This window comes from Salvelinus alpinus, chromosome 21 (genome assembly GCF_045679555.1).
Source record: "Salvelinus alpinus chromosome 21, SLU_Salpinus.1, whole genome shotgun sequence".
NCBI lineage: Eukaryota > Metazoa > Chordata > Actinopteri > Salmoniformes > Salmonidae > Salvelinus > Salvelinus alpinus.
Window position 1 is genome coordinate 17,016,516 of NC_092106.1, and position 26,732 is coordinate 17,043,247.

Genomic DNA, 26,732 nt, shown 5'->3' on the forward strand with positions numbered 1-26,732 from the left:
CTACAGACTGCGGAGGCCCTGTTTACTCACGTCTTCCGGCACTACGGGGTGCCTGAGGACATAGTTTCTGATTGGGGTTCCCAGTTCACGTCCCGGGTTTGGAGGGCGTTCATGGAGCGTCTTGGGGTCTCGGTCAGCCTGACCTCTGTTTTTCACCCCGAGAGTAATGGGCAGGTGGAGAGAGTAAACCAGGATGTGGGTAGGTTTCTGCGGTCCTATTGCCAGCACCGGCCAGGGGAGTGGGCGAGGTACGTTCCATGGGCAGAGATGGCCCAGAACTCACTCCGTCACTCCTCAACTAACCTTTCGCCCTTTCAGTGTGTGTTGGGGTATCAGCTGGTCCTGGTACCGTGGCATCCGAGCCAGACCGAGGCTCCTGTGGTGGAGGTCTGGGTCAAGCACTCGAAGGAAACCTGGGAGGCCGTCTACGGGCACCTGAGACGGGCCGAAGGGCGGCAGAAAGCGAGCGCTGACCGCCAATGCAGTGAGGCCGGGTCTGGCTCTCGACCCGAAACCTGCCCTGCCAGAAGCTGGGTCCGCGGTTTGTGGGGCCATTTAAAGTCCTGAGGAGAATAAACGAGGTGTGTTATAGGTTACAGCTCCCCCTTATTACCGTATTAACCCCTCGTTTCATGTGTCTCTCCTCAGGCCGGTGGTTGCTGGTCCTCTTCAAGGAGCTGAGGTGCGGGAGGTCCCTCTGACCCCCGGGACATCGATGGGGCCCCGGCGTACACCATACTGGATTCCAGGCGTTGGGTGAGGGGCCTGCAGTACCTCGTGGATTGGGAGGGATACGGTCCGGAGGAGAGATGCTGGGTGCCGGTGGAGGACGTCTTGGACCCATCTCTACTGAGTGAGTTTCACCGCCTCCATCCGGATCGCCCTGCGTCACGACTTCCACCAAAGGTGGCTTCTCTCCCTGTTCGGGCGGTGCTCGGCGGTCGTCGTCGCCGGCCTACTAGCTGCCATCAATCCATTTTTCCTTTTCGTTTGTGTCTGTCTGTATTGTTTACACCTGTGTCTCATGAGTTGATTTCGGTGGGTTATTTACAACACCAGGACAGCAGAATTAAGCCACTAATTCTTTTAGGTTTCATAATAATTGTTATACAGTAGAGCGGTGGTTCCCGAACATCTTCACTTGGGCCCCACTTGGGAACATGCCTTATTTGTGTTCATGTGATATCTGAGTGACTCAAACATTACAACAAAATCTATGGGCTAAAACATCTAGCCAAAAAGCTTTAGCTGACATGAGCTAGTTGATCTGGACATTTCTGACAAGTTACAGTATAAATAGCTCTCTAAGGTCTGCAATAACTGACATGACAAGAGCTAAACTGCACTACCCAATATCGAAATTGCACCTTGTGCATTCGACTATTATAACTTCCAAGAGCAAGTTGAAAGCCTGACTGAGTTGATTAAAATATTACTTCCTACATTCAAAGGAAAAGTAGTAAATTAATTACATGTAAAACCGGGGAGGGGGGGGTTTACAGCTAGGCCGACATGGTAAATAGGACATTTTTCTTAACTGACTTGCGTAGTTAAATAAAGGTTAAATAAATACAACATTTATGACCCTTATTGTCACTCTAGGCTATCCTAGGCCTACAGTATGCTTTCAGGTCCTACACTCCCAGAGGCGATGACAGAAGGACTGCGTCCCAAATGGCACTATTCCCTATATAGTGCACCATATAGTGCACCACCTCCACCATATAGGGAATAAGGTACCATTTGGTATGCATTCAAGACCGGTTAATAGCTGCATTAATTGGTTCCCAGGGAACGAGGTGATAGAGTGGACTAATGACCTGGTACCTACAGACTCAATAAACATGTTTTTTATGCTCTTGTTATTGGCTTCTGCTTTCCCAATGGTAAGGTATACAAGGAGTAAAAAAAAATACTGGTGGCACATCATTTTCTTTTGACAGAACTACAAAACTTTTTACAGCTTTTTACAGGGTGGATGGAGTACATGACCAATGTGTGTTAAACATTCAATACATAATCATTACCCTTACTGTATTATTTATTCTGTGGGTCAAACATATCTCACAGTGACCCTGGAAAAACAAGATGGGTATGTGGTTGTCCCATCTAGCTATTTTAAGATGAATACACTAACTGTAAGTCGCTCTGGATACGAGTGTATGCAAAATTACTCAAATCTAAATGTATATCTGGTCCTATCTGGTCCGATTTCTCAATAATAACAGAGTAAGATATCCAATTCAGGCAACAGGTCCCTCTTGTGTCCCAGGTAGTTGCCTTTCTGGTATGACTCAACATTTCTTAGGAATACCAAAGTTGTTAATCTGTCAAATAGCTGTCACACAGATATCATGTTACATAGAAAAGTTGTCTCAGAAAACATGACATGCATCCAGATCTCAGGCAGAATATAGTTTGAGATCTGTATTTCCTTGGATTTCTCTCTCAAAATGTCGAAAAATCCCCAAGCTTGTACGTACCGTACAGGACTTATTTTCCATTAGTGAACTATGTAAGAGTGCCAGTTGTGCTATAAGGTAGGCTTACCTTTTACACATTTACATCTAGTGTATGGATCCAGACAGTTTAGCATTTCTAGATTTGTTACATACTTAGATACAGCAGCCTCTGGCAAAACTGTCAATTTATTAAGGAATTCAAACGTATTGTTTTTTTGAATTTAAATAATAATTTATTACATTTGTAAAGTGCTTTTCATTATAAAATTGTAAACTCAAAGTGCATAAAATAAAACATTTACTAAAAAAAGAGTATAAAACATATATAACCAAATCATGAAAGCAACAATCAAAGTCTAGGAGGAAGGGAAGGTTTATAGAGATGAGTCTTGAGGCCTGCTTTAAAGGCCCCAACAGTCTGAGCAGCCCTGAGATTATCAGGAAGGGAATTCCAAAGGCATGTTGCGTGGGAGCAAAAAAAACGTTCCACCTTTGTGTTAATACAGGTCCTGCTGGCATGGAGCAGCTTGGCGTGGCTGAAATTTAGGGTGCATGGAGGTTCATAGGGGAAGAGTAGGTCTTACAGGTAGGCGGGTCCGATTCCAGTCAGGGCGTTGTAGACAAGGAAGTGCATTTTAAAGTAAATTCTTTGAGGGACAGATAGTCAATGGAGATCAGAAAGTGAATAAAAGGTCAATGACAATATTATACAAATCAGCGAAGTCTGATTTTCCTCACCCCCATTTATTATTGCACCTATAAGTAACAAAACACACCAGTCAACATCACAAATATTGAACAATCAGGACAGGTCACACTAATGTTTAGCTTATGTTTTAGGTACAGACCTACAGGTAGTATGTTTTTACAAGCCTGTCTGATTTTAGCCATCCTAACTCCAAACACAATAGGATTTAAAAGTGGCTGGCACATGAGATAGTACACTGATAAAATAGTGTGTAGAGTTCAAACATTTTTCATAGAGCTATCAAATCTACTCTGGAGCAGATTTAAGAAACAACGGAAAGTGAAGTTGAGCAGCAAGGCCAGATGAGGAATTCAGGTGCTGAAAGCTTTCTATCAGGTCTCGATGAACACATAGTAATTAAAGGGATAGCGACAGTCAAAACAATACCACAAAGTCCATAGATCTTATTAACTGTCGTGTCTGAACTTGAACAGGCAAGTTTTACTACCAGGCAGTTGTCACAATACACTTTGTCTATAATGTTGACACACAATTGCAAACGAATGGTTAAAGACAGTGTTTTTATGCTTTTAGCAAAAGAGTACAACCATATTACACAAATTAAAATACACACCCTGTTGGGTGTCATGATGACGTTATACTGTAGTGGATAACATATAGCAAGGTACCTGTCATAGGACATAGCTGCTAAATTGCTGAATTCAATAGTTCCATATGTGTACATGCAAAATATCTGTAGTTGACAGTACACAGTGGAAACTGTATGGTCATCTGAAACCAAATTAGTCATGAGAGCAGGAAACAAACCAATACTACCATACAAGTCATTTACTGTAACGGTAGTCTTCGTCCTCCTCGTCTGAGGAGTAAGAAATGTCGGACCAATACGCAGCGTGGTGAGTATTCATATTTATACAAATACTTTAAATAAAGAACAAAACAATAAACAGACGAAATAAACGAAGACGCAACAGTCCCGAAATAGTGAACACTAAAACACACCAACAGGAACAATCACCCACAAACCACAATACAAAACAGGCTACCTAAATATGGCTCCCAATCAGAGACAACAACAAACACCTGCCTCTGATTGAGAACCATATCAGGCCAAACACATAGAAATAGACAAACTAGACAAACAACATAGAATGCCCACTCAGATCACACCCTGACCAAACAAAACATAGAAACATATACAGCAAACTATGGTCAGGGCGTGACATTTACAAACAAACTGCACAGAAACAGATACATTGGTTCATGAAGGCTTCTCTCCATACATATAACCACAATAAGCACTGTGTTCGCAAAAACTATGTACATTTACATTTACATTTAAGTCATTTAGCAGACGCTCTTATCCAGAGCGACTTACAAAATGTAGACGTATAACACAGTTATTATAATGATATACAAGTACTTTAAGTGTCCACTGTCACTATATCCAGCTAGTATAAATTATGCGAATTGTGTTGAGTTCTCCATTTTCCTAATAGTACCGATAAAAGTATATAAAAATAAATACAGGATTTAAGTCTAAAAGAGGATGTAAGTCTAGATCACCTAGTACAGTATCTTTCTCCAGACTGCCGTGATGTGGACATAGATCTACTGTATGTTCTGTGTCAGTGGACTATTCTACACTAAACTACTATCACATCACTGACCTTTTATACCGTTTAAAGGCAGAAAAAACCTAGTATACAGCAGTGTGTTCACTTGAACTCCAATGACACAAATAATTAAATTGTCATGGTGTGACTCTCAGCCTACCGTGGGGGGTTAGGTAAGTGCTTAGGCAAATGATTGGTTGATGGAGATTACTGACATGTCTGGGGAGGTGATTGACAAGGTAAACAATTCTGTGATTTTATTTGACCATGTGAAAAATAGCTCCTGCGGCAGGGAATCTCATCAGGTAGCCTAGTGGTTAGCGCATTGGACTAGCAACCGAGAGGTTGCAAGATCAAATCCCAGAGCTGACAAGGTAAAAATCTGTTGTTCTACCCCTGAACAAGGCAGTTCACCCACTGTTCCTAGGCCGTCATTGAAAATAAGAATTTATTATTAACTGACTTGCCTAGGTAAATAAAGGTAAAATAAAAATGTAAATATTACAGTATAGGTTAAATTGAATTGATCCATCAATGTTTAATCTTGAGAACACTACACTGAGAAGATTGCTGAACCTTTTCCTAGCTTTCAGTTGTCCTGAATGGTTGATGCACTTCAGTTTTCTCAAGATTAAGTGTAGAACTTTATATCACCTACAGATGTATCAAAATACACGTTTAATAACAAAATATATACTATATTTAATCAATTGTTTTTCTCCCACTGTAAAATTTGTAAAATAAAGAAATGTATCCTCCAAAAATCTACAAATATCTTGTTCTGTATTGCAATGACAATCTTTTGTGTTCTATCTCCATAGTTGATTGATTTTACAGCAGGTGAAATAATCAAAAATGCAGATAGAGTTTCAAACTAATTTGGCGTGATATATGACTCAATATCAAATCTGCTGTGGAACAGCTCAAATTAACAAGCAAGTATTACATTTTTAAAAGTTACACATGTGGAACGCGTGTTGTTATCACTTAGTTTGTCTAGATTTGGTTACATTTAGGCAAACTGCAATGATTGTGTAAGAATAGATTCTAATAATCTTTATAGTTGAGGTGTATATGTTAACGTACAAATATCTGAACATGCCAATTTCCCTACTGAGTAGTTGTGACAAAGATTTTTAAGGACGCACAGTTCAAGCCAAATTTTAACACATTGGTTGAAATTGTCTCTATTTTCTATTCTCCTAGCAGATAGATCAAGCTTGAGAAGCTAACACCATTTTACATATTCTTGACCTTATCATAATTTTCACTCTCAGGTCACAGGTCAACATAGTATGATAAACAATATGTGTTTGTAGTATTTTTCCGGTGCAGCCAACTTCTTGTTAGGCCCAGTTCAATATTGTTGCATCATTCACATCAGACCAGTCTGAAGGGAGGCTATTAAGCCTAATGCCACTCTAAACCTCCCTGGGACTAACCCTTCAATTGGCCTAACAAGAGACAAGAGACGGTAACCAAGGCCTACCTTTGTTGTTGTTTCAGTCTCTCTGATCACACAGGTAGCTGTTGCTATAAGGTTTTCAAGGGAATTGAGAGATACAGTGGACTAATGACCTGTTTCTGAAGACTGACGGCCAAACAAATACAGTAAACATGTTTTGCTGCTCAATTGACCAGCTTCTAAGTCATGAGGATAATGGACAGGCATCGAAGTCGTTACTTAACATCCCAATGTCTCTGCGTTTCTATGTGTTATACACTTTGTTATATCTCAAACATACAATATTACATATAATGTTTACCTTCCCTTGAAGAAATTCCCATATCAATAGAGTGCATTTCAAAACACTGAAATCCCAAATGAGTTGTCTTTGTAATGATTGCAATTTCCAGCAAGACTAAAACAAGTGACCATCTGTCAAGTTGCAGGCATAAGGGAATTGTGTTTCAGTCATCGCTACGCCTAATATTAGTCAGGCCTGTGTACTACAGGTGTAGGATCTTTAGGTATATGAAAAATAAATATTGACAAATTATTTGATAAAATGTTGAATTTGGCCTTTATTACTACAGCCCATCGAAATGCAATTAATAACACATTCATTAATGTCCAAAAAGATTATCCAAAAATAAATCACAACAAATAAGGTTTTGAAGTGTCAGGCATATATCTAGTAGATATAAAATTGCTAAGGAAATATTTGTGTTTTTTTGGACACATATTTAACCCCTTATTTTTGTTGGCACAAAACTACCTCCATACTTCCATTTGTTTGTATGGGTTACCTTCAGATGAGTCCTGTGACACTGAGCAAAACAGAGAACACCATCGAGTTCGTGAGAGTCTCCCCTTTTCTATAGTGGGGTCATAGTATGTACAGTGATTCCTCCTTTAAAAGGTGTGTCATACTGCGGCACACCCTGCCTGCTGCTGCAGCATTCTGTGGCACGTCATTTAATTCTCAGCCATTTCTTCTGCTCCTGCAAGTTATTGCTAGTTTGACCACCAGAGGGCATTTTTGAGAAGCATTTGATAGTGTTCTGTATTGGCATTACCAGAGAATTTAAAACCTTTTTTGTAATAACATAGTATATGGGATTCATTTTAAGAAACAAATTAATTAATTTGATTAATATTATGGTGTTTCCATTCAGAGAAATATTGTCAGTGTGCAAATTCAGACCGTTGCGCTCTCAGAGCGCACACTGGACATTCGGGCGGAGGAGTTGGGTTGATTTGAGTGTTCTGGTCTTACAACGGAAGTCAAGCACCCTAGCTAACGTTGGCTAGCTACTTCCAGACACAAATGAGACCACTCTGATCATTTACTGACACCGGCCATATTCAACGGTTGTTGAGCGCTCATAAAGTAATTATTCTGCGCTCTGGTACACTTAGACGAGAGTGCTCTGAAATTCATGTAGATAGTAGGCTGGACACATTACATTTTTAACAACTCTCTTTTCTGATAAAAACTAGTTCATTGCATCATTGCATCCGCCGTGGAGCCCAGTTTCATAATATGACCATATTTGGAACTCTGCGGTCTTCCCATTGTTTCCTATGGTGGAAATATAGGCATGTCTGTCTATTTCGCCAAATATCTCGCAATGTGTATATTTAGATTTTTTTCAAGTCGGGTGTAACCGGTGTGAAATGGCTAGCTAGTTAGCGGAGTGCGCGCTAATAGCGTTTCAATCGGTGACCTCACTCGCTCTGAGACCTTGAAGTAGTTTTTCCCCTTGCTCTGCAAGGGCCACAGCGTATGTGGAGCGATGGGTAACGATGCTTCGAGGGTGGCTATGTTTTTAGTCAAAAACGTGGCTCTTGCAGAGCAAGGGGAACCACTACTTTAAGGTCTCAAAGCGAGTGACGTCACCGATTGAAACGCTATTAGCGCGCACCACCGCTAACTAGCTAGCCATTTCACATCGGTTACATATATATGAATTACAAATCAATCATGTTTCTAGTCTATTGCATAGTTACAATGTGTATGTCACGTTCCTGACCTTATTTTTCCTTTGTTTAACTTTGTTTAGTTGGTCAGGACGTGAGCTGGGTGGGTAGTCTATGTTTTGTGTTTCTATGTTGGGGTTAATGTGTTGCCTGATATGGTTCTCAATTAGAGGCAGGTGTTTGACGTTTCCTCTGATTGAGAACCATATTAAGGTAGGGTGTTCTCACTGTTTGTTTGTGGGTGGTTGTCTTCCGTGTCTGTGTATGTCGCACCACACGGGACTGTTTCGTTTTCGTTCGTGTATGTAGTCTGTTCCTGTTCGTGCGTTCTTCGTATATTGTAAGTTCGTTTGTTCAGGTCTGTTGACTTCGTTTATCATTTTGTAAGTTCTCAAGTGTTCTTCGTGTTTCGTCGTTTTCATTTAATAAATTATGTCTACCTTCAACGCTGCGCTTTGGTCCAATCCCTACTCCTCCTCTTCAGACGAAGAGGAGGAGAACGACCGTTACAGTGTAATCATTGATGTCCCAGGAGCAGGAGTGGAAAACACTGTTGAAGTGTATAATTGTAATACTTACATGCAGACACAGCATCATTCAAATAATGGAGTTTGATATGACTGAAAAAGAATGTCTCAGAGATTCATACCTGATCCGCACCTTTATTTACCAAGGAAGAGTACATGATCAGTGTGTATATTCAATGTACAGGCTACAATGTGGGAATCTCATGCGTGGTAATAACTACAGTACATGTGTATATAGGACTTGCATCCTTGGCACAATAAAGTTATTATATTCTACTCTATACATAGGCTTCATTAATGTCATTCAGACTTGAAGTTGATACAACAACTATGATAGCTGAGGTTCATAGATGGGTATGAATATTAGTTCAGAACCTAACGTTTTAGGGTCCATACACAGATCGGCTACATACTGTAGCTAGCTACACATCCATAGGCATAGTAATTTTTATCCTCCACTATACAAAAAGCAAGTAAATAGTTAGCTAGCTATGTTACTTCAGCTGCATTGCAAGACAAGCTTACATAATTGTACATTCAATTTGCAGTAAATGCTTTAGCTAGTTAGATTCTTTACATCCACTGTTTCACAAGACGACAGCTTGTTTTGCTGGTTTTCTCAGGAGTCCCTAAAACATGAAACAACACAAATTACAAATTAATTCTCCTAACACTTGCTATCTGGCTAATGTAAGCTAGTCAGATAACTTGCTAAATAGCAATTTTTGTAAATTAACATCATGACTTCAATATGCACAGACGTTTGTCTCTACATTAACTAGCATATTCCTCTCAAATGTAAATGTTTTGCTTGACTCGTTATGACGTTATAACAATTTACATCTGGTTCCACCATAATGTTTTTTCAGCCATCTTTGTTGAAGAATGCAGCAAAGCAAGGGTTGCTCACGTCAAAATTCGTCATTGGAACCACTCGATATGATTGGTCATATAAAAACCTTTGGGACCCAAATGCTTAATGAGTGCTCTAACATCTCCTTGTGGTGGTCTGGAGAAATGAAGCCGTGACGCTGGGTACCTCTAAGTCCCATGGTGCAAGCTCAAACTTTTAAAGGAGGAACCACTGAAGCTCAAACGGTTCGGACGGTACAGAAAGAAGTTGGCATATCAGAGTTATCGACTTCAGACGAGTTCCGTGACACTTGTGGGTATATTCAAAGATATACATTTTGCTCATCAGTGCCCCCTCAACATTTTGGGGAGCATGATGCCCCTGGCTGGATGTGTTGTGCCAATCAAGAGGTCATCTGCCATGAGGCCTGTGAACAGTCCGCTGGGGGTAGATAGTATTTTGTACAAAGACCATGTCACGACTTCCGCCGAAGTTGGCTCCCCTGCCTGTTCGGGCGGTGCTCGGCGGTCGTCGTCACCGTCCTACTAGCCGCCACCGATCCTTTTTTCGTTTGTCTGTTTGTTTTGTCTTATTAGTTTCACCTGTGTTTCTGTTATTTTCGGTTAATGAGCTTCCCTATATTTAGTAGGTAGACCCGCACTTGTTTTGTGCGGGATTGTCGTGTGTGCATTGTAGGCTGAGGTGTATTTTCTTTCTTTCACTTGACACCCTGTGGTTTTTGGGTTGTCACGTTATATGTCCGCACCCTGTATTTGTTGGGCTTATATTTTTGTGTGTGCCTTATTAAAGAGCACTATACCCCCCAGTGGAACTTTCTCTGCGTCTGATTCCTGCACCCACCTAGTCCCGCGTGACAGACCATTTTTTTCTGACAATATTTTACAGTGCATTTTGCAATTGAAATGTTTTTAATAACATTTTATTTAATCATTAACTCATGCAAAAACTAGCTACTACCAAAGTCTAGCCCTTTTTTAAGACTGCTCGAGCTGAGCAGTGGTAAAAAAAACAATTGCACAGACATGAGCTAAAATTGGCTGAGATCTGAGCATTTTGTGGAAAGCCTTTAAAGACAAGGAAAATTAACCCATGTGGTCCAAATTTCAAATTAGAAATATGGCCATGCTCTCAACAAGTTCTGTTCAAAATGTAGCAAGGTGCCAAAAAAATTGTGTTAAACTCCTCCCAGGAGATAGTGTTTGTGCTGCATGGACTGAACGTGACATATCTACTTTGGATTGACTCTCATCCTATACCTCTTCACCATTTTTGTCAATCTGACACTGATCGTTACCATTTTTCTGTAGAAAATGTTGCACGAACCTATGTATTTATTCCTCTGTAATCTGTGTATTAATGGTATCTATGGTTCTTCAGCTTTCTACCCGACGATACTTTATTACCTTTTATTTGACTGTCATGTGATAACATACATTGGCTGTATGACCCAGATATGTGTCATCTACTCATATGCTTTCTGTGAATTCACCAGCTTGACAGTGATGACATATGACAGGTATGTTGCCATCTACAAGCTGTTACAATACCACTATCATGACCACTCGAAAAGTATGGACACTGCTTCTTCTTACGTGGCTTTTTTCATGGCTAGAAAGTAGCATTGGGATGGGTTACCCCTCTGTGGCGTCTACGTCAATAAACTCTACTGCTCAAACTGGGCGGTCGTGAAGCTCTCATGCGTGGACACCACTCTGACCAACCTCTGCTGCTTCATTGTCACGTTATCTCACGTCTCTCAAACATTACTCGTCCTGATTTCCTATGCATTCCTGGGCAGAGAGGAGGAAGTTCATGCAGACCTCATCTAATCACGCTGTCTAACTTCACCATATCCATCACCTTGGATGTGATGTACGCTCGCTACGGCAGCAACACCAGCCTGGTAACCCTGAGCAATATCATGGCGGTGGAGTTCCTTGTTGTGCCTCCTCTTGTGAAGCTTATCATATATGGAATGAAACTCACTCAGATTTGGAATAGAGTTGTATAGATGTTCAACCGTAAAGTTCCTGCCCTAAGCTAAATGTATTGTAGTGATGCACTTGTGTGTATCAACATATTTTTCTTGTTGATCTAAATTTTGCAATACACTGTATTTTACATAAAGCTATATTAACAATTTTCATGTGTAATTAGGACATTAGGAAGGAAAAGGAGCAACTCGCTCACAATTAAAATCTTGGTACTTTATCTAAATATTAAAATCATGATGTTTTAGCCGTCAATGGCCTTCGTCAGAATAATTTTTCAAGGACATCATGTGGGAAAACTTGGACCCTCTCATTTGTTGTTAATGACAGATTCAGGTGTTTGGCTTACATTGGACAACTAAGTGAAAATAGCTGTATATAGCAGTATATAGTAAATAAAATCAGCAAGAAAAGAAACGTCCCTTTTTCAGGAACCTGTCTTTCAAAGATAATTCGTAATAATCCAAATAACTTCACAGATCTTCATTGTAAAGGGTTTCAACACTGTTTCCCATGATTGTCCAATGAACCATAAACAATTAATGAACATGCACCTGTAGAACGGTCGTTAAGACACTAACAGCTTACAGACGGTAGGCATTTAAGGTCACAGTTATGAAAACTTAGGACACTATAAAGGCCTTTCTACTGACTCTGAAAAACACCAAAAGAAAGATTCCCAGGGTCCCTGCTCATCTGCTTAAACGTGCCTTAGGCATGCTGCAAGGAGGCATGACGACAGCAGATGTGGACAGGGCAATAAATTGCAATGTCTGTACTGTGAGACGCCTAAGAAAGTGCTACAGGGAGGCAGGACGGACAATTCATCGTCATCGCAGTAGTAGACCACGTGTAACAACACCTGCACAGGATCGGTACATCCGAACATCACACCTGCGGGACAGGTACAGGATGGCAACAACAACTGCCCGAGTTACACCAGGAACGTACAATCCCTCCATCAGTACTCAGACTGTCCGCAACAGGCTGAGAGAGGCTGGACTGAGGGCTTGTAGGCATATTGTAAGGCAGGTCCTCACCAGACATCACCGGCAACAACGTCACCTATGGGCACAAGCCCACTGTCGCTGGACCAGACAGGACTGGCAAAAAGTGCTCTTCACTGACGAGTCGCGGTTTTGTCTCACCAGGGGTGATGGTCGGATTCACGTTTATCGTCGAAGGAATGAACTTGTTCCTTGTTGTCATTGCAGGCAATCTCAACACTGTGCGTTACAGGGAAGACATCCTCCTCCCTCATGTGGTACCCTTCCTGCAGGCTCATTCTGACATGACACTCCAGCATGACAATGCCACCAGCCATACTGCTCGTTCTGTGCGTGATTTCCTGCAAGACAGGAATGTCAGTGTTCTGCCATGGCCAGCGAAAAGCCCGGATCTCAAACCCATTGAGCACATCTGGGACCTGTTGGATCGGAGGGTGAGGGCTAGGGCCATTCCCCCCAGAAATGTCCGGGAACTTGCAGGTTCCTTGGTGGAAGAGTGGGGTAACATCTCACAGCAGGAACTGGCAAATCTGGTGCAGTCCACGAGAGGGAGATGCACTGCAGTACTTAATGCAGCTGGTGGCCACACCAGATACTAAATGTTAATTTGGATTTTGAGCCCCCCCTTTGTTTAGGGACACATTATTAAATTTCTGTTAGTCACATGTTTGTGGAACTTGTTCAGTTTATGTCTCAGTTGTTGAATCTTGTTATGTTCATACAAATATTTACACATGTTAAGTTTGCTGAAATAGAATAATAGCGAAGACATCAATTCTATGAAATAACAGATATGGAATCCTTACCTTAGTGTTCTTGAGCACAGGGACTATGGTGGTCTGAGGGAAACATGTTGGTATTACAAACTCAGACAGGGAGAGGTTGAACATGTCAATGTAGACACTTTCCAGTTGGTACACGTCCTGGTAATCTGTCTGGCCCTGCGTCCTTGTGAATGTTGACATGTTTAAAGATCTTATTCTTATCGGCTGCTGAGAGCGTGATCACACAGTCTTCCAGAACAGCTGATGCTCTCAAGCATGTTTCAGTGTTACTTGCCTCAAAGCGAGCATAGAAGTAATTTCGCTGATCTGGTAGTCTTATGTCACTAGGCAGCTCTCGGCTGTGCTTCCCTTTGTAGTCTGTAATAGTTTGCAAGCCCTCCCCAAGTTCAAGTCCCAGGTGGGGTCATGATGAAAAGTCCCTGAAAAGTAATCCTGTCAAAAATTTGAAAACGATTTTTAGCTGACCAGCGTACCACTTACCTGAACCCCCATAACATTGATTTTATAATGGTTTGGGACACCTGGGAGCATCTCGTGGCAAAAACCTCAAGGGGACCATGACAACTTCCCAAGAACGTCTTAAATATACTCAGGGACATCCCTGGGACAATCCGGGAACTAGAACTCCAGGGTACCACTTCACAACATCCCAAAAACGTCTCCGGGACAAACCGAGAACTAGATAACCTCCAGCAGCCCATGACGCAACATCCTGACAACTTTAGCTGACCATTTAGTGACATTCCAGGGATGTCCTAATCTTTTTAGTTTGCAGGGACGTTCCCTTGGGACCCTGTGCCCAAGAACACTAGTAACCTGCCTAAATGACTACCGACCCGTAGCAGTGTTTTGAAAGGCTGGTCATGGCTCACAACACCATTATCCCAGAAACCCTAGACCCCTAGACCCAACAGATTGACAGATGATGCAATCTCTATTGCACTCCACACTGCCCTTTCACACCTGGACAAAAGCAACACCTATGTAAGAATGCTATTCATTGACTACAGCCCAGAGTTCAAAGCCGTAGTGCCCTCAAAACTCATCAAAAAGCTAAGCACCCTGGGACTAAACACCTCCCTCTGAAACTTGACTTCCTGACGTGCCGGCCCCAGGTGGTAAAGGTAGGAAATAACACATCTGCCACACTGATCCTCAACAAAGGCCCCTCAGGGGTGTGTGCTCAGTCCCCTCCTGTACTCCCTGTTCACGCCAACACCATCAAGTTTGCCGATGACACAACAGTGGTAGGCCTGATCACAGACAACAATGAGACAGCCTATAGGGAGGAGGTCAGAGACCTGGCCATGTGGTGTCAGGACATCAACCTCTCCCTCAACATGATCAAGACTAAGGAGATGATTGTGGACAACAGGAAAAGGAGGACAGAGCACTGCCCCATTCTCATTGACGGGGCTGTAGTGAGCAGGTTGAGATCTTCAAGTTCCTTGGTGTCCACATCACCAACAAACTAACATGGTCCAAGCACACCAAGACAATCGTGAAGAGGGCACGACAAAACCTATTCCCCACCCAGGAAACTGAAAAGATTTTGCATGCGTCCTCAGATCCTCAAAAGGTTCTACAGCTGCACCATTGAGAGAATCTTCACTGGTTGCATCACTGCCTGGTATGGCAACTGCTCGGCCTCCGACCACAAGGTACTACAGAGGGTAGTACGTACGGCCCAGTACATCACTGGGGTCACGCTTCCTGTAATCTAGGACCTCTATACCAGGCAGTGTCAGAGGAAGGCCCAAAAATTGACAAAGACTCCAGCATGGCAAGCGGTACCGAGCACCAAGTCTAGGTCCAAGAGGCTTCTACCCCCAGCCAAAAGACTCCTAAACATCTAATCAAATGGCTACCCAGACTATTTGCATCACCCCCCCCCCCCTTTTACACCGCTGCTACTCTGTTATTATCTATGCATAGTCACTTTAATAACTCTACCTACATGCTCATATTACCTCCATTACCTCGACTAACTGGTGCCCCCGCACATTGACCCTGTACTGGTACCCCCTGTTTATAGTCTCACTATTGTTATTTTACTGCTGCTCTTTAATTACTTGATCCTTTTATTTCTTATTCATATTTTTTTAACTGCATTGTTGGTTAGGGGCTTGTAAGTAAGCTTTTCACTGTAAGATCTACACCTGTTGTATTCAGCGCATGTGACTCATACAATTTGATTTGATTTGATCACACAATGTCCTAATGACTCAAATTTAAGTCCTGAGAAATTCCTGATATGCTCCTCAGTGACATCATAGTAACTTAGAGGGAACTAGACAAGTCCGGAGAACATCCTGAAAACGACCATCATGTGACATCCCCTTGACCATCATGCAACATCTCCTTGTGGTCATTGAATGCCTCATTGATAACGTCCGACACATAACTATCGACTTCAAGGCACTACCCTCTGTAATGCCTTGCGGTCAGAGGCCAAGCAGTTGCCATACCAGGCAGTGATGCAACCAGTCCCATGTGAGCATACACTATGGTGTATTTAGAGGCCAACTGGACAAGTTTTTGCAGCAGTCTCCTCTGTCAAGCAAGAAGACATTTCATGGATACACGTTTTTTTATTCTTTCACACCTCAGAAGTCTGATCATGCACCAGTAATATTGGGAACTTTTTTGTTGAGAAATAAGAGTTTGAGGGAGGATGTGAATTAGTTTTGTTAAAACTATTGTGTTTAGTCTGAGCCGACACAGAATCAAATGATTCACACCTTGTATTGTCCCTACAACATACGCCTTGTAATTGTCCCTAGAATTTCTAGGCAAACAGCTGGAGAAAGGGCTTTCTCCTATAGATCTCCATTTTTATGGAATGGTCTGCCTACCCATGTGAGAGACGCAGACTCGGTCTCAACTTTTAAGTCTTTACTGAAGACTCATCTCTTCAGTGGGTCTGGTCAGAGTGTAGTCTGGCCCAGGAGTGTGAAGGTGAACGTAAAGGCTCTGGAGCAACTAACCGCCCTTGCTGTCTCTGCCTGGCCGGTTCCGCTCTCTCCACTGGGATTCTCTGCCTCTAACCCTATTACAGGGGCTGAGTCACTGGCTTACTGGTGCTCTTTCATGCAGTCCCTAGGAGGGGTGCGTCACTTGAGTGGGTTGAGTCACTGACGTGATCTTCCTGTCTGGGTTGCCCCCCCCCCCCCCCTTGGGTTGTGCCGTGGCGGAGATCTTTGTGGGCTATACTCGGCCATGTCTCTGGATGGTAAGTTGGTGGTTGAAGATATCCCTCTAGTGGTGTGGGGGCTGTGCTTTGGCAAAGTGGGTGGGGTTATATCCTTCGTGTTTGGCCCTGTCCGGGGGTATCATCGGATGGGGCCACAGTGTCTCCTGACCCCTCCTGTCTCAGCCTCCAGTATTTATGCTGCATTAGTTTATGTGTCGGGGGGCTAGGGTCAGTTTGTTATATCTGGAGTACTTCTCCTGTCTTATCCAGTGTCATGTGTGAATTTAAGTATGCTCTCTCTAATTCTATCTTTCTTTCTCTCGGAGGAGGACCTGAGCCCTAAGACCATGCCTCAGGACTACCTGGCATGATGACTCCTTGCTGTCCCCAGTTCACCTGGCCGTGCTGCTGCTCCAGTTTCAACTGTTCTGCCTGCGACTATGGTAACCTGACCTGTTCACCGAACGTGCTACCTGTCCCAGACCTGCTGTTTTCAACTCTCTAGAGACCGCAGGAGTGGTAGAGATACTCTTAATGATCGGCTATGAAAAGCCAACTGACATTTACTCCTAAGGTGCTGACTTGCTGCACCCTCGACAACTACTGTGATTATTATTATTTGACCATGCTGGTCATTTATGAACATCTTGGCCATGTTCTGTTATAATCTCCACCCGGCACAGCCAGAAGAGGACTGTCCACCCCTCATAGCCTGGTTCCTCTCAGGGTTTCTTCCTGGGTTTTGGCCTTACTAGGGAGTTTTTCCTAGCCACCGTGCTTCTACACCTGCATTGCTTGCTCTTTGGTGTTTTAGGCTGGGTTTCTGTACAGCACTTTGAGATACCAGCTGATGTACGAAGGGCTATATCAATACATTTGATTTGATTTGATTTGTAAGGACTAAGAATTGCTGCATTGACCAGAGGAAGAAAATTAGCAAAAGCTATGGAGAACTCAACCCAAGTCAAGTTCTTTTATCTCTTTGGCTTACAAGAGACATTTAACAACAAATCGGTTTATTTGATCTGTCTCTTATCACATACCTTCTCATCATCACTGTGAATCTAACTCTGATCATAACAATCATTCAGGAGAAAGGTCTCCATGAGCCCATGTATATCTTTCTGTGTAGTTTATGTGTCAATGGATTGTATGGAACCGCTGGTTTCTATCCCAAGTTGTTACTGGACCTTCAGTCAGATGTTCAGGTGATATCTTATGGTGGATGTTTCACTCAAGCCTATGTAATATACACATCTGTCATGTGTGAAATGTCTACTCTAACAGTGATGTCTTACGACAGGTATGTGGCAATATGCAGACCACTACTATACCATACCATTGTGACATCTTTAACTGTTAGAAAGTTACTCTTATTTTCTTGGTGTTATCCTTTATTTATAGGACTCATAGCACTTAGTTTAACCGTCAGACTACCTTTGTGTGGATCTCGTATTGATAAGATCTTCTGTGACAATCCGTCTATACTGAAACATGCATGTTTACCCATTACCATTAATCAGTTTTTGAACAAATGTATAATAGTGGTTCATGTTTTACAGCTACTTTTCATTGTATTTTCTTATGGTCAGATTGTAAGGAATTGTGTAAAGTCAGCTAAAGGAAGGACTAAGTTCACACAGACATGTGTGCCACATTTAATAACAATGGTTATTTACATCACAGTGACCCTGTTTGACACGTTGCAAGGATGGAATAGTAGTGTAAATATTACGCTAAATATGCGTAATGCAATGGCTGTACAATTCCTTGTTATACCACCTGTCTTAAACCCTGTCATATATGGACTTAACCTCAAGCAGATTCGAAGAGCAGTTTTTAGAAAGTGTAATGCACATAAAATCATTGATATGAAACGTTAGTTACATGATCCTACACAACAGGGAGACTTCCTCATATCAGAAGTCAACAAAAATAAAGGTAAAATCTCCTAAACTGTTGCAATGTTAATTGGCTCCCTATTTCTTGATACCTTTAGCAAGAGGCGCAACTTTGGTTTTAGAAGTGTAGGGGGGTGGGACTTAACCTGGAAGTGGGTCTGGGGATCCTCCCTAAATTTCTGGGGCATCTAATGCTAATTTACTGCATTTCTACTAGTGCTGTAGACAACAACAACAAAAACCTTGGTCGATGAAGCGTAGTCTTTTCTTTCGACCAATCAATTTGTCTACATTTTAAAACATGTATTTTTCCATATATAGACACATCTTACCATTTCCACCAACCTGCGAGAGAGTTATGCTTTTCATAGGCACATTTTCGTGGAACAGTTTCATTTAATTTATTTTGTATCTCAAAATCATTGTCTGTGGTTAATCTGTATTCTACAATATAAATATAAATTTAATTGATACAAATCTAAAAGTAACTGTTATTGCCACTGCCGACTATGTAAAAAAAGCCTACATAAAGCCAACACATAAAAACAATCAGCAGTCAGAAAAATATCCTGATAAATATAAATATCCTATAAATCACATTGGCTACGCATGACCTGTCTGCAATGAACTCTAAACATTGTATCAACTATCAACTGGGTCAGGTATTTTATGACGTTTCCATTGGATAAGAGCATTACATTTTTCCCTTTCATGCCGAGTGGTAATCGAACGGGAGAACGATGGAAATATTGTTCAAATACTTTGAGGAACTATTGTCATTCTCAATTAATTATAAAAACGGACTTTGTTTACTTGCTGTTTGAGGTGAAGAAAACATACATTGATTCGCTCCACAGCTCATTACTGGTGGTGAGTTATGACATTCAGAAATACTATGAGACATCCCTAAATGGGCACATGTATAGGCCTACATTTGCACGCAGGCCAGGTAGACTAGTCCCACTTCTATATGGGTAATCAGGTGTCATGACTTGCCCTTTTGAGTAAGGATCATAGATGCCAGATCCCCCCCCCCCTCTCTCTCTCTCCCACCACAGTTTTATGATGGTCGGAAATACCTGCGGGAAAACTCTCTCTCCCACTCTTTCAGAAATGGGAATTAAATCCCTTTGTATCCACAGAGAGAGTGTAACGGCAGTCCTCCTCCTCTTCAACCGAAGAGGAGGAGTAGTGATCGAACCAAGGCGCAGCGTAGTGAAATGACATGATTTATTGAACACGACGGAAAAACAAACTAAACTTGCATAAACAAACAAAACAAATAAACGATGCAGACAGACCTGAACGACGAACTTACATATAACGTGAAGAACGCAATGAACAGGAACAGACTACATAAAACGAACAAACCGCAAACAGTCCCGTATGGTGCAAACATATACACAGACACAGGAGACAACCACCCACAACGAACACTGTGAAACAACCTACCTAAATATGACTCTCAATTAGAGGAACGCCAAACACCTGCCTCTAATTGAGAGCCATACCAGGCAACCCTTAAACCAACATAGAAACAGACAACATAGAATGCCCACCCAAACTCACGTCCTGACCAACTAACACATACAACAAACTAACAGAAATAGGTCAGGAACGTGACATAACCCCCCCCCTAAGGTGCGAACTCCGGGCGCACCAGCACAAAGTTCAGGGGAGGGTCTGGGTGGGCATCTGACCACGGTGGTGGCTCAGGCTGAGGGCGAGGTCCCCACCCCACCATAATCAATCCCCGCTTCTTTATCCCCCTCACAATGCCCACCCTCCAAATAACCCCACCTAAATTAAGGGGCATCATCAGGATAAGGAGCAGCACCGGAATGAGGGGCAACACCGGAATGAGGGGCAACACCAGAATGAGGGGCAACACCAGAATGACTGGCGGATCCTGGCTGGCTGGCTCTGTACGCTCTTGGCTGGCTGACGGCTCTGGACGGTCATGGCTGGCTGACGGCTCTGGACGGTCATGGCTCGCTGACGGCTCTGGACGGTCATGGCTCGCTGACGGCTCTGGACGGTCATGGCTCGCTGACGGCTCTGGACGGTCATGGCTCGCTGACGGCTCTGGACGGTCATGCCTCGCTGACGGCTCTGGACGGTCATGGCTCGCTGACGGCTCTGGACGGTCATGGCTCGCTGACGGCTCTGGACGGTCATGGCTCGCTGACGGCTCTGGACGGTCATGGCTCGCTGACGGCTCTGGACGGTCATGGCTGGACGGCTCTGGCTGGTCCTGGCTGTCCTGCTCTGGCAGATCCTGTCTGGTTGGCGGCTCTGGCAGATCCTGTCTGGTTGGCGGCTCTGGCAGATCCTGTCTGGTTGGCGGCTCTGGCAGATCCTGTCTGGTTGGCGGCTCTGGCAGATCCTGTCTGGTTGGCGGCTCTGGCAGATCCTGACTGACGAATGGCTCTAGCGGCTCCTGACTGACTAACGGCTCTGACGGCTCGGGACAGACGGGCGGCTCTAATGGCTCGGGACAGACGGATGGCTCAGACGACGCTGGGGAGACGGATGGCTCAGACGGTGCTGGGGAGACGGATGGCTCAGACGGCGCTGGGGAGACGGATGGCTCAGACGGCGCTGGGGAGACGGATGGCTCAGACGGCGCTGGGGAGACGGATGGCTCAGACGGCGCTGCGGAGACGGATGGCTCATATGGCGCTGCGGAGACGGATGGCTCAGACTGATCCTGTCTAGCGGAAGGCTTTGGCTGCTCCTGTCTGGCGGAAGGCTCTAGCGGCTCCTGTCTGGCGGAAGGCTCTAGCGGCTCCAGTCTGGCGGAAGGCTCTGTAGGCTCATGGCAGACGGGCGGCTTTGCAGGCTCATGGCAGACGGGCGGCTTTGCAGGCTCATGGCAGACGGGCGGCTTTGCAGGCTCATGGCAGACGGGCGGCTTTGCAGGCTCAATACAGACGGGCAGTTCATGCGGCGCTTGGCAGACGGACAGTTCAGGCGCCGTTGGGCAGACGGCAGACTCTGGCCGGCTGAGACGCACTGTAGGCCTGGTACGTGGTGCCGGAACTGGAGGCACCGGACTGGAGACACGCACTTCAAGCCTAGTGCGGGGAGCAGGGACAGGGCACACTGACCTCTCAAAGCGCACTATAGGCCTGGTGCGTGGTACCGGCACTGGTGGCACCGGGCTGAGTGCACGCACCTCAGGACGAGTACGGGGAGAAGGAACAGTGCGTACAGGGCTCTGGAGACGCACAGGAGGCTTAGTGCGTGTTGTCGGAACTGGAGGCACCGAACTGGATACACGCACCATAGGAAAAGTGCGTGGAGGAGGAACAGGGCTCCGGAGACGCACTGGAAACCTGGTGCGTAGTGTAGGCACTGGTGGTACTGGGCTGGGGCGGGGAGGTAGCGCCGGAAATACCGGACCATGCAAGCGTACTGGCTCTCTTGAGCATTGAGCCTGCCCAACCTTACCTGGTTGAATGCTCCCGGTCGCCCGACCAGTGCGGGGAGGTGGAATAACCCACACCGGGCTATGTAGGCGAACCGGGGAAACCATGCGTAAGGCAGGTGCCATGTATGCCGGCCCGAGGAGACGCACTGGAGACCAGACGCGTTGAGCCGGCCTCATGACACCTGGCTCAATGCCCAATCTAGCCCTACCAGTGCGGGGAGGTGGAATAACCCGCACCGGGCTATGCACACGTACAGGAGACACCGTGCGCTCTACTGCGTAACACGGTGTCTGCCCGTACTCCCGCTCTCCACGGTTAGCCTGGGAAGTGGGCGCAGGTCTCCTACCTGCCCTTGGCCCACCACCTCTTAGCCTCCCCCCAAGAAATTTCTGGGTGTTACTCACGGGCTTTTCGGGCTTCCGTGCAAGACGGGTCCCCTCATAACGCCGGTTCCTCTCTCTCTTTTCCTCCGCTTTCCGAGCTGCCTCCAGCTGTTCCCATGGACGGTGATTCACTTTAGCCCATGGTCCTTCTCCGTTAAATATTTGCTCCCAACTCCACAAGTCCTGTATACTTGCCCGTTGCTCGAAATTACGCTGCTTGGTTCTGGATTGGTGGGTGGTTCTGTAACGGCAGTCCTCCTCCTCTTCAACCGAAGAGGAGGAGTAGTGATCGAACCAAGGCGCAGCGTAGTGAAATGACATGATTTATTGAACACGACGGAAAAACAAACTAAACTTGCATAAACAAACAAAACAAATAAACGATGCAGACAGACCTGAACGACGAACTTACATCATATAACGTGAAGAACGCAATGAACAGGAACAGACTACATAAAACGAACAAACCGCAAACAGTCCCGTATGGTGCAAACATATACACAGACACAGGAGACAACCACCCACAACGAACACTGTGAAACAACCTACCTAAATATGACTCTCAATTAGAGGAACGCCAAACACCTGCCTCTAATTGAGAGCCATACCAGGCAACCCTTAAACCAACATAGAAACAGACAACATAGAATGCCCACCCAAACTCACGTCCTGACCAACTAACACATACAACAAACTAACAGAAATAGGTCAGGAACGTGACAGAGAGAAGTTGCAGTACGGTAACATCAAAAGGTTGAATAATGAAACAATATTTCTATAATCCAAACAGTTGGAAGGGTCTGTGGGTACTTAATGAACAATTATGTCAGATCAGTTGTTGTTTTAGGATGTCATTAAGGACGGTATAACAACATAACTGTATCTCTGTGTATATTTCCGAGTTGTCAGGTTTACATCCAAATGTTGTGAAACTTATAGGATTAAATATGGAACTATTTGTGAGAAGATGAAATGTGATCTTGACCTTCTAAATGAGAACATTGTTTTTCATGTAAAGTTTATCCAGTCAGTTATCACGCCCACGTGAGCACAGACATTATGCCAAGCGTAATAGAACGCACTTTTCCCCAACGTTTTTAAGAGGACTCGCTGAAAAATTAACATATTCGACCAAAACACATTGGGTTGCTGCCGGTGTGTGAAGTGGTTCCAGCTGAATACATTACAAATGGTTTTAAAACTACAAGACCAGAAAACGGTAAGACACTCTGAAACTCTCTTGAGTGAATAAGATGAAGACTACACAGGAACATTCAGTTGCAGCTGTTTAAGTACTCTTAGTCTAGTAAACTTGACTGAGAACCACCGGGTGGTACTCTGAAAGAACCATTCTAAAGAACATTTCCCTATCAAACGACATATCCATTTTTACAGAGCCCGCTGAACAAGCCACAACTACAAAAGATTTTGATCTCTGGTGGACAAACCAGAGACTTTCTGTCGAATTACTCCCTAGACGGACCGGCGATTTCAACAGAGAGACAACAAGAGATACACACGTAAATATGTATATTGCAATTATTTTCAAATGAGCGGCTGTTCAGGTGCAAAGTCTTTGCATTTCCATGAGCATAGTTATCAGCTGTATGTACGATAGTGAAGTCTCTTTGTCTCTTCTCCCGCTCTTTCTTACATGTCCCTGCCATTTTTATTTTTGTAACAAGCCATCAAATCGGGTTAATCCACTAGGGACTTTTCATTGCCTTGTGTAGTAATCAATGTGTAAGCTATCCTGTTTATGTGTTTATGTCACGACTTCTGCCGAAGTCGATGCCTCTCCTTGTTCGGGCGGTGTTCGGCGGTCGAAGTCACCGGTCTTCTAGCCATCACCGATCCATTTTTCATTTTCCATTTCTTATGTCTCGTTTTTCCACACACCTGGTTCTCATTTCTCTCATTATGTGTTGTGTATTTAACCCTCTGTTTTCCCCATGTCTTTGTGTGGTATTGTCTATCTGTTCATGTATGTGCACGTTAGGCTGGTTAACCTGGGTTATGTTAAACCCTTATTTGTATTTCGTGTTAGTTTGTGCCATGTGCTTTTAGGTCGCCAAATAAAAGGCTGCGTTTTGCTACCAACTATCTACTCTCTTGCGCCTGACTTTCTACAGCCCTTCACGCATGTCCTGACAATTTATGTAGTTCTGTGTGATTATTTAATTAACTTTTTGGGGATAGGGGGCAGCATTTTCACTTTTGGATGAATAGCGTACCCAGAGTGAACTGCCTCCTACTCTGTCCCAGATGCTAATATATGCATATTATTATTACTATTGGATAGAAAACACTTTGAAGTTTCTAAAACTGTTTGAATAATGTATGTGAGTATAACAGAACTCATATGGCAGGTGAAAACCTGAGAAAAATCCAACCAGGAAGTGGGATATCTGAGGTTTGTTGTTTTTCAAGAGCTTGGCCTACCGAATACACAGTGTCTATGGAGTCAAGGTGTACATACGGCTTCCACTAGATGTCAACCGTCTTTAGAAACTGGTTTGAGGATTCTACTATAAAGGAGGGGCTCATGAGACCTGTTTTAGTCAGTGGTCTGGCAGAGTGTCTCAGGCTTGTGATGAGCGCTCCCGACAGAGTTAGCTCTCATTCCAGTGCTTTTCCTCAGACATAGGAATTCTCCGGTTGGAAGCTTATTGATGTTTTATGTTAAAAACATCCTACAGATTGATTCCATACATCGTTTGACTTGTTTCTACGACCTGTAACGGAACTTTTCGAGTTTTTGTCTGGACGAAGTGCTCGCGCCTCATGAAGATGGATTACTGGGCTGAACACGCTAACAACAAGTGGCTATTTGGACATAAATGATGGACTTTATGGAACAAATCAGTCATTTATTGTCTGGGATTCCTGGGAGTGCCTTCTGATGAAGATCATCAAAGGTAAGTGAATATATATAGTGTTATTTCTAACTTCTGTTGACTCCAAAATGGCGGATATGTCTCTGGCTGGATTGGTCTCTGAGCGCTCAGATTATGCTTTTTCAGTCAAGTTTTTTTTTTTAATCTGACACCGCGGTTGCATTAAGGAGAAGTTTGTATTTAATAAATAATTAAGTCAAAATTGTATGTTGCTTTTTCATCATTTATTCGTTCTTGATTTAACTAGGCAAGTCAGTTAAGAACTATTTTTTAATTATGACAGCCTAGGAACAGTGGATTAACTGCCTTGTTCAGGGGCAGAATGACAGAGTTTTACCTTGTCAACTCAGGGATTCGATCTAGCAACCTTTCAGTTACTGGCCCAACACTCTAACCACTGGGCTACCTGCCTGGGTTCGTGCAGATGCTAGTGTTCGAGCAGATTTGAAGTCAACGACGTTCAGAATGAGACTGAAGGTAAATACGAATTAATGAATTGACTGTGACTGATGTAGGAGATCGGTATATCTTCAAGAGTTCATTTGGAAAACTCATTAAATAAACTTTTACCGTGGTGCCCAAGATTACTACTTAATTAATTGTTATATGGTTAATTTAATTGCGTAATAATGAAACGCAGTAAATTGATTTGATAAAATAACAGTCAAACACATTAATGACAGCAAAGACACAGGTGTGCGTCCTTACTCAACATTGACACGAGAGTTTCAAACACAAAACTATGAATAAATTGACAAAACTCATAAATGGAATGGAATAAACCAAAACTTGTTTCTCACAAGTGTATCAAAGGTTGTGAGTTCTGCAAAACACATGGCCTCTCCGACATTGAGAACGGTAAATTACTGTAATAATAATATATTCAATGCATTAACAGAAATTACCGTAACCAAATAAACATTACAGATTAGTAATTATGGGAATTGACAGTAAATGTAGGCTACTACTAGTGATATTTCTAATGGGGAATTGATAGACATAGCAAACATTGCACACAATGAAGTTATGAAGTAATGAATACCCACGAAATGGTGGGAGAGAGCTCATTCTGGAGAGAGACGTGCCCTGTGCGTCTGAGCCACAATCCCCATGTTCTTGGACAGTGGCATCCCTGCGACCTCCTCATTGAGACAGGCGTGAATCAGTGTCACATGTACCATGAAAAATATATATATATTGGTGACTGCTTGACAAAAAGAAATTGAATGATTTCAATATAGACCCTCTTACAATATTCCATAAGGCACTCAGAATGTGGGGGGTCACGTCCCTACCATCCCCATGGTGTGCCCCTGCCTATCGCCATCTTCTGTGATTTGCGAATATTACAAGAATAGAGTAATTGAAGCAGACTTCCAGAGCAGGAAAACACTTGAAGGCATCCCAAATGGCACCCTATTCCCAATATAGTTCACAACTTTTGAGCAGAGCCAAAGTAGTGCACTATTAAGTTTATAGCGTGAAATTGATAGAACAAATATGTGACTCTTTATGCAGTTAAGAACTTT

The 26,732-nt window shown here is 43.5% G+C and overlaps 1 protein-coding gene and 2 pseudogenes across 1 annotated transcript; 2 read left to right on the forward strand and 1 right to left on the reverse strand.

Moving 5' to 3' along the window:
• LOC139547519 (olfactory receptor 11A1-like) lies at positions 1-4,659 on the reverse strand (annotated as a pseudogene).
• Positions 4,660-10,880: 6,221 nt separating this feature from the next.
• Positions 10,881-11,623, forward strand: LOC139547520 (olfactory receptor 2B6-like; annotated as a pseudogene).
• A 5,981-nt stretch (positions 11,624-17,604) lies between these two features.
• On the forward strand, positions 17,605-18,471 carry LOC139547521 (olfactory receptor 2G6-like; the record flags this gene model as incomplete). Its single annotated transcript, XM_071356384.1, has 1 exon — positions 17,605-18,471. A coding segment is annotated over one exon (867 nt), but the record flags the coding sequence as incomplete, so codon positions are not given.
• Positions 18,472-26,732: the final 8,261 nt, after the last annotated feature.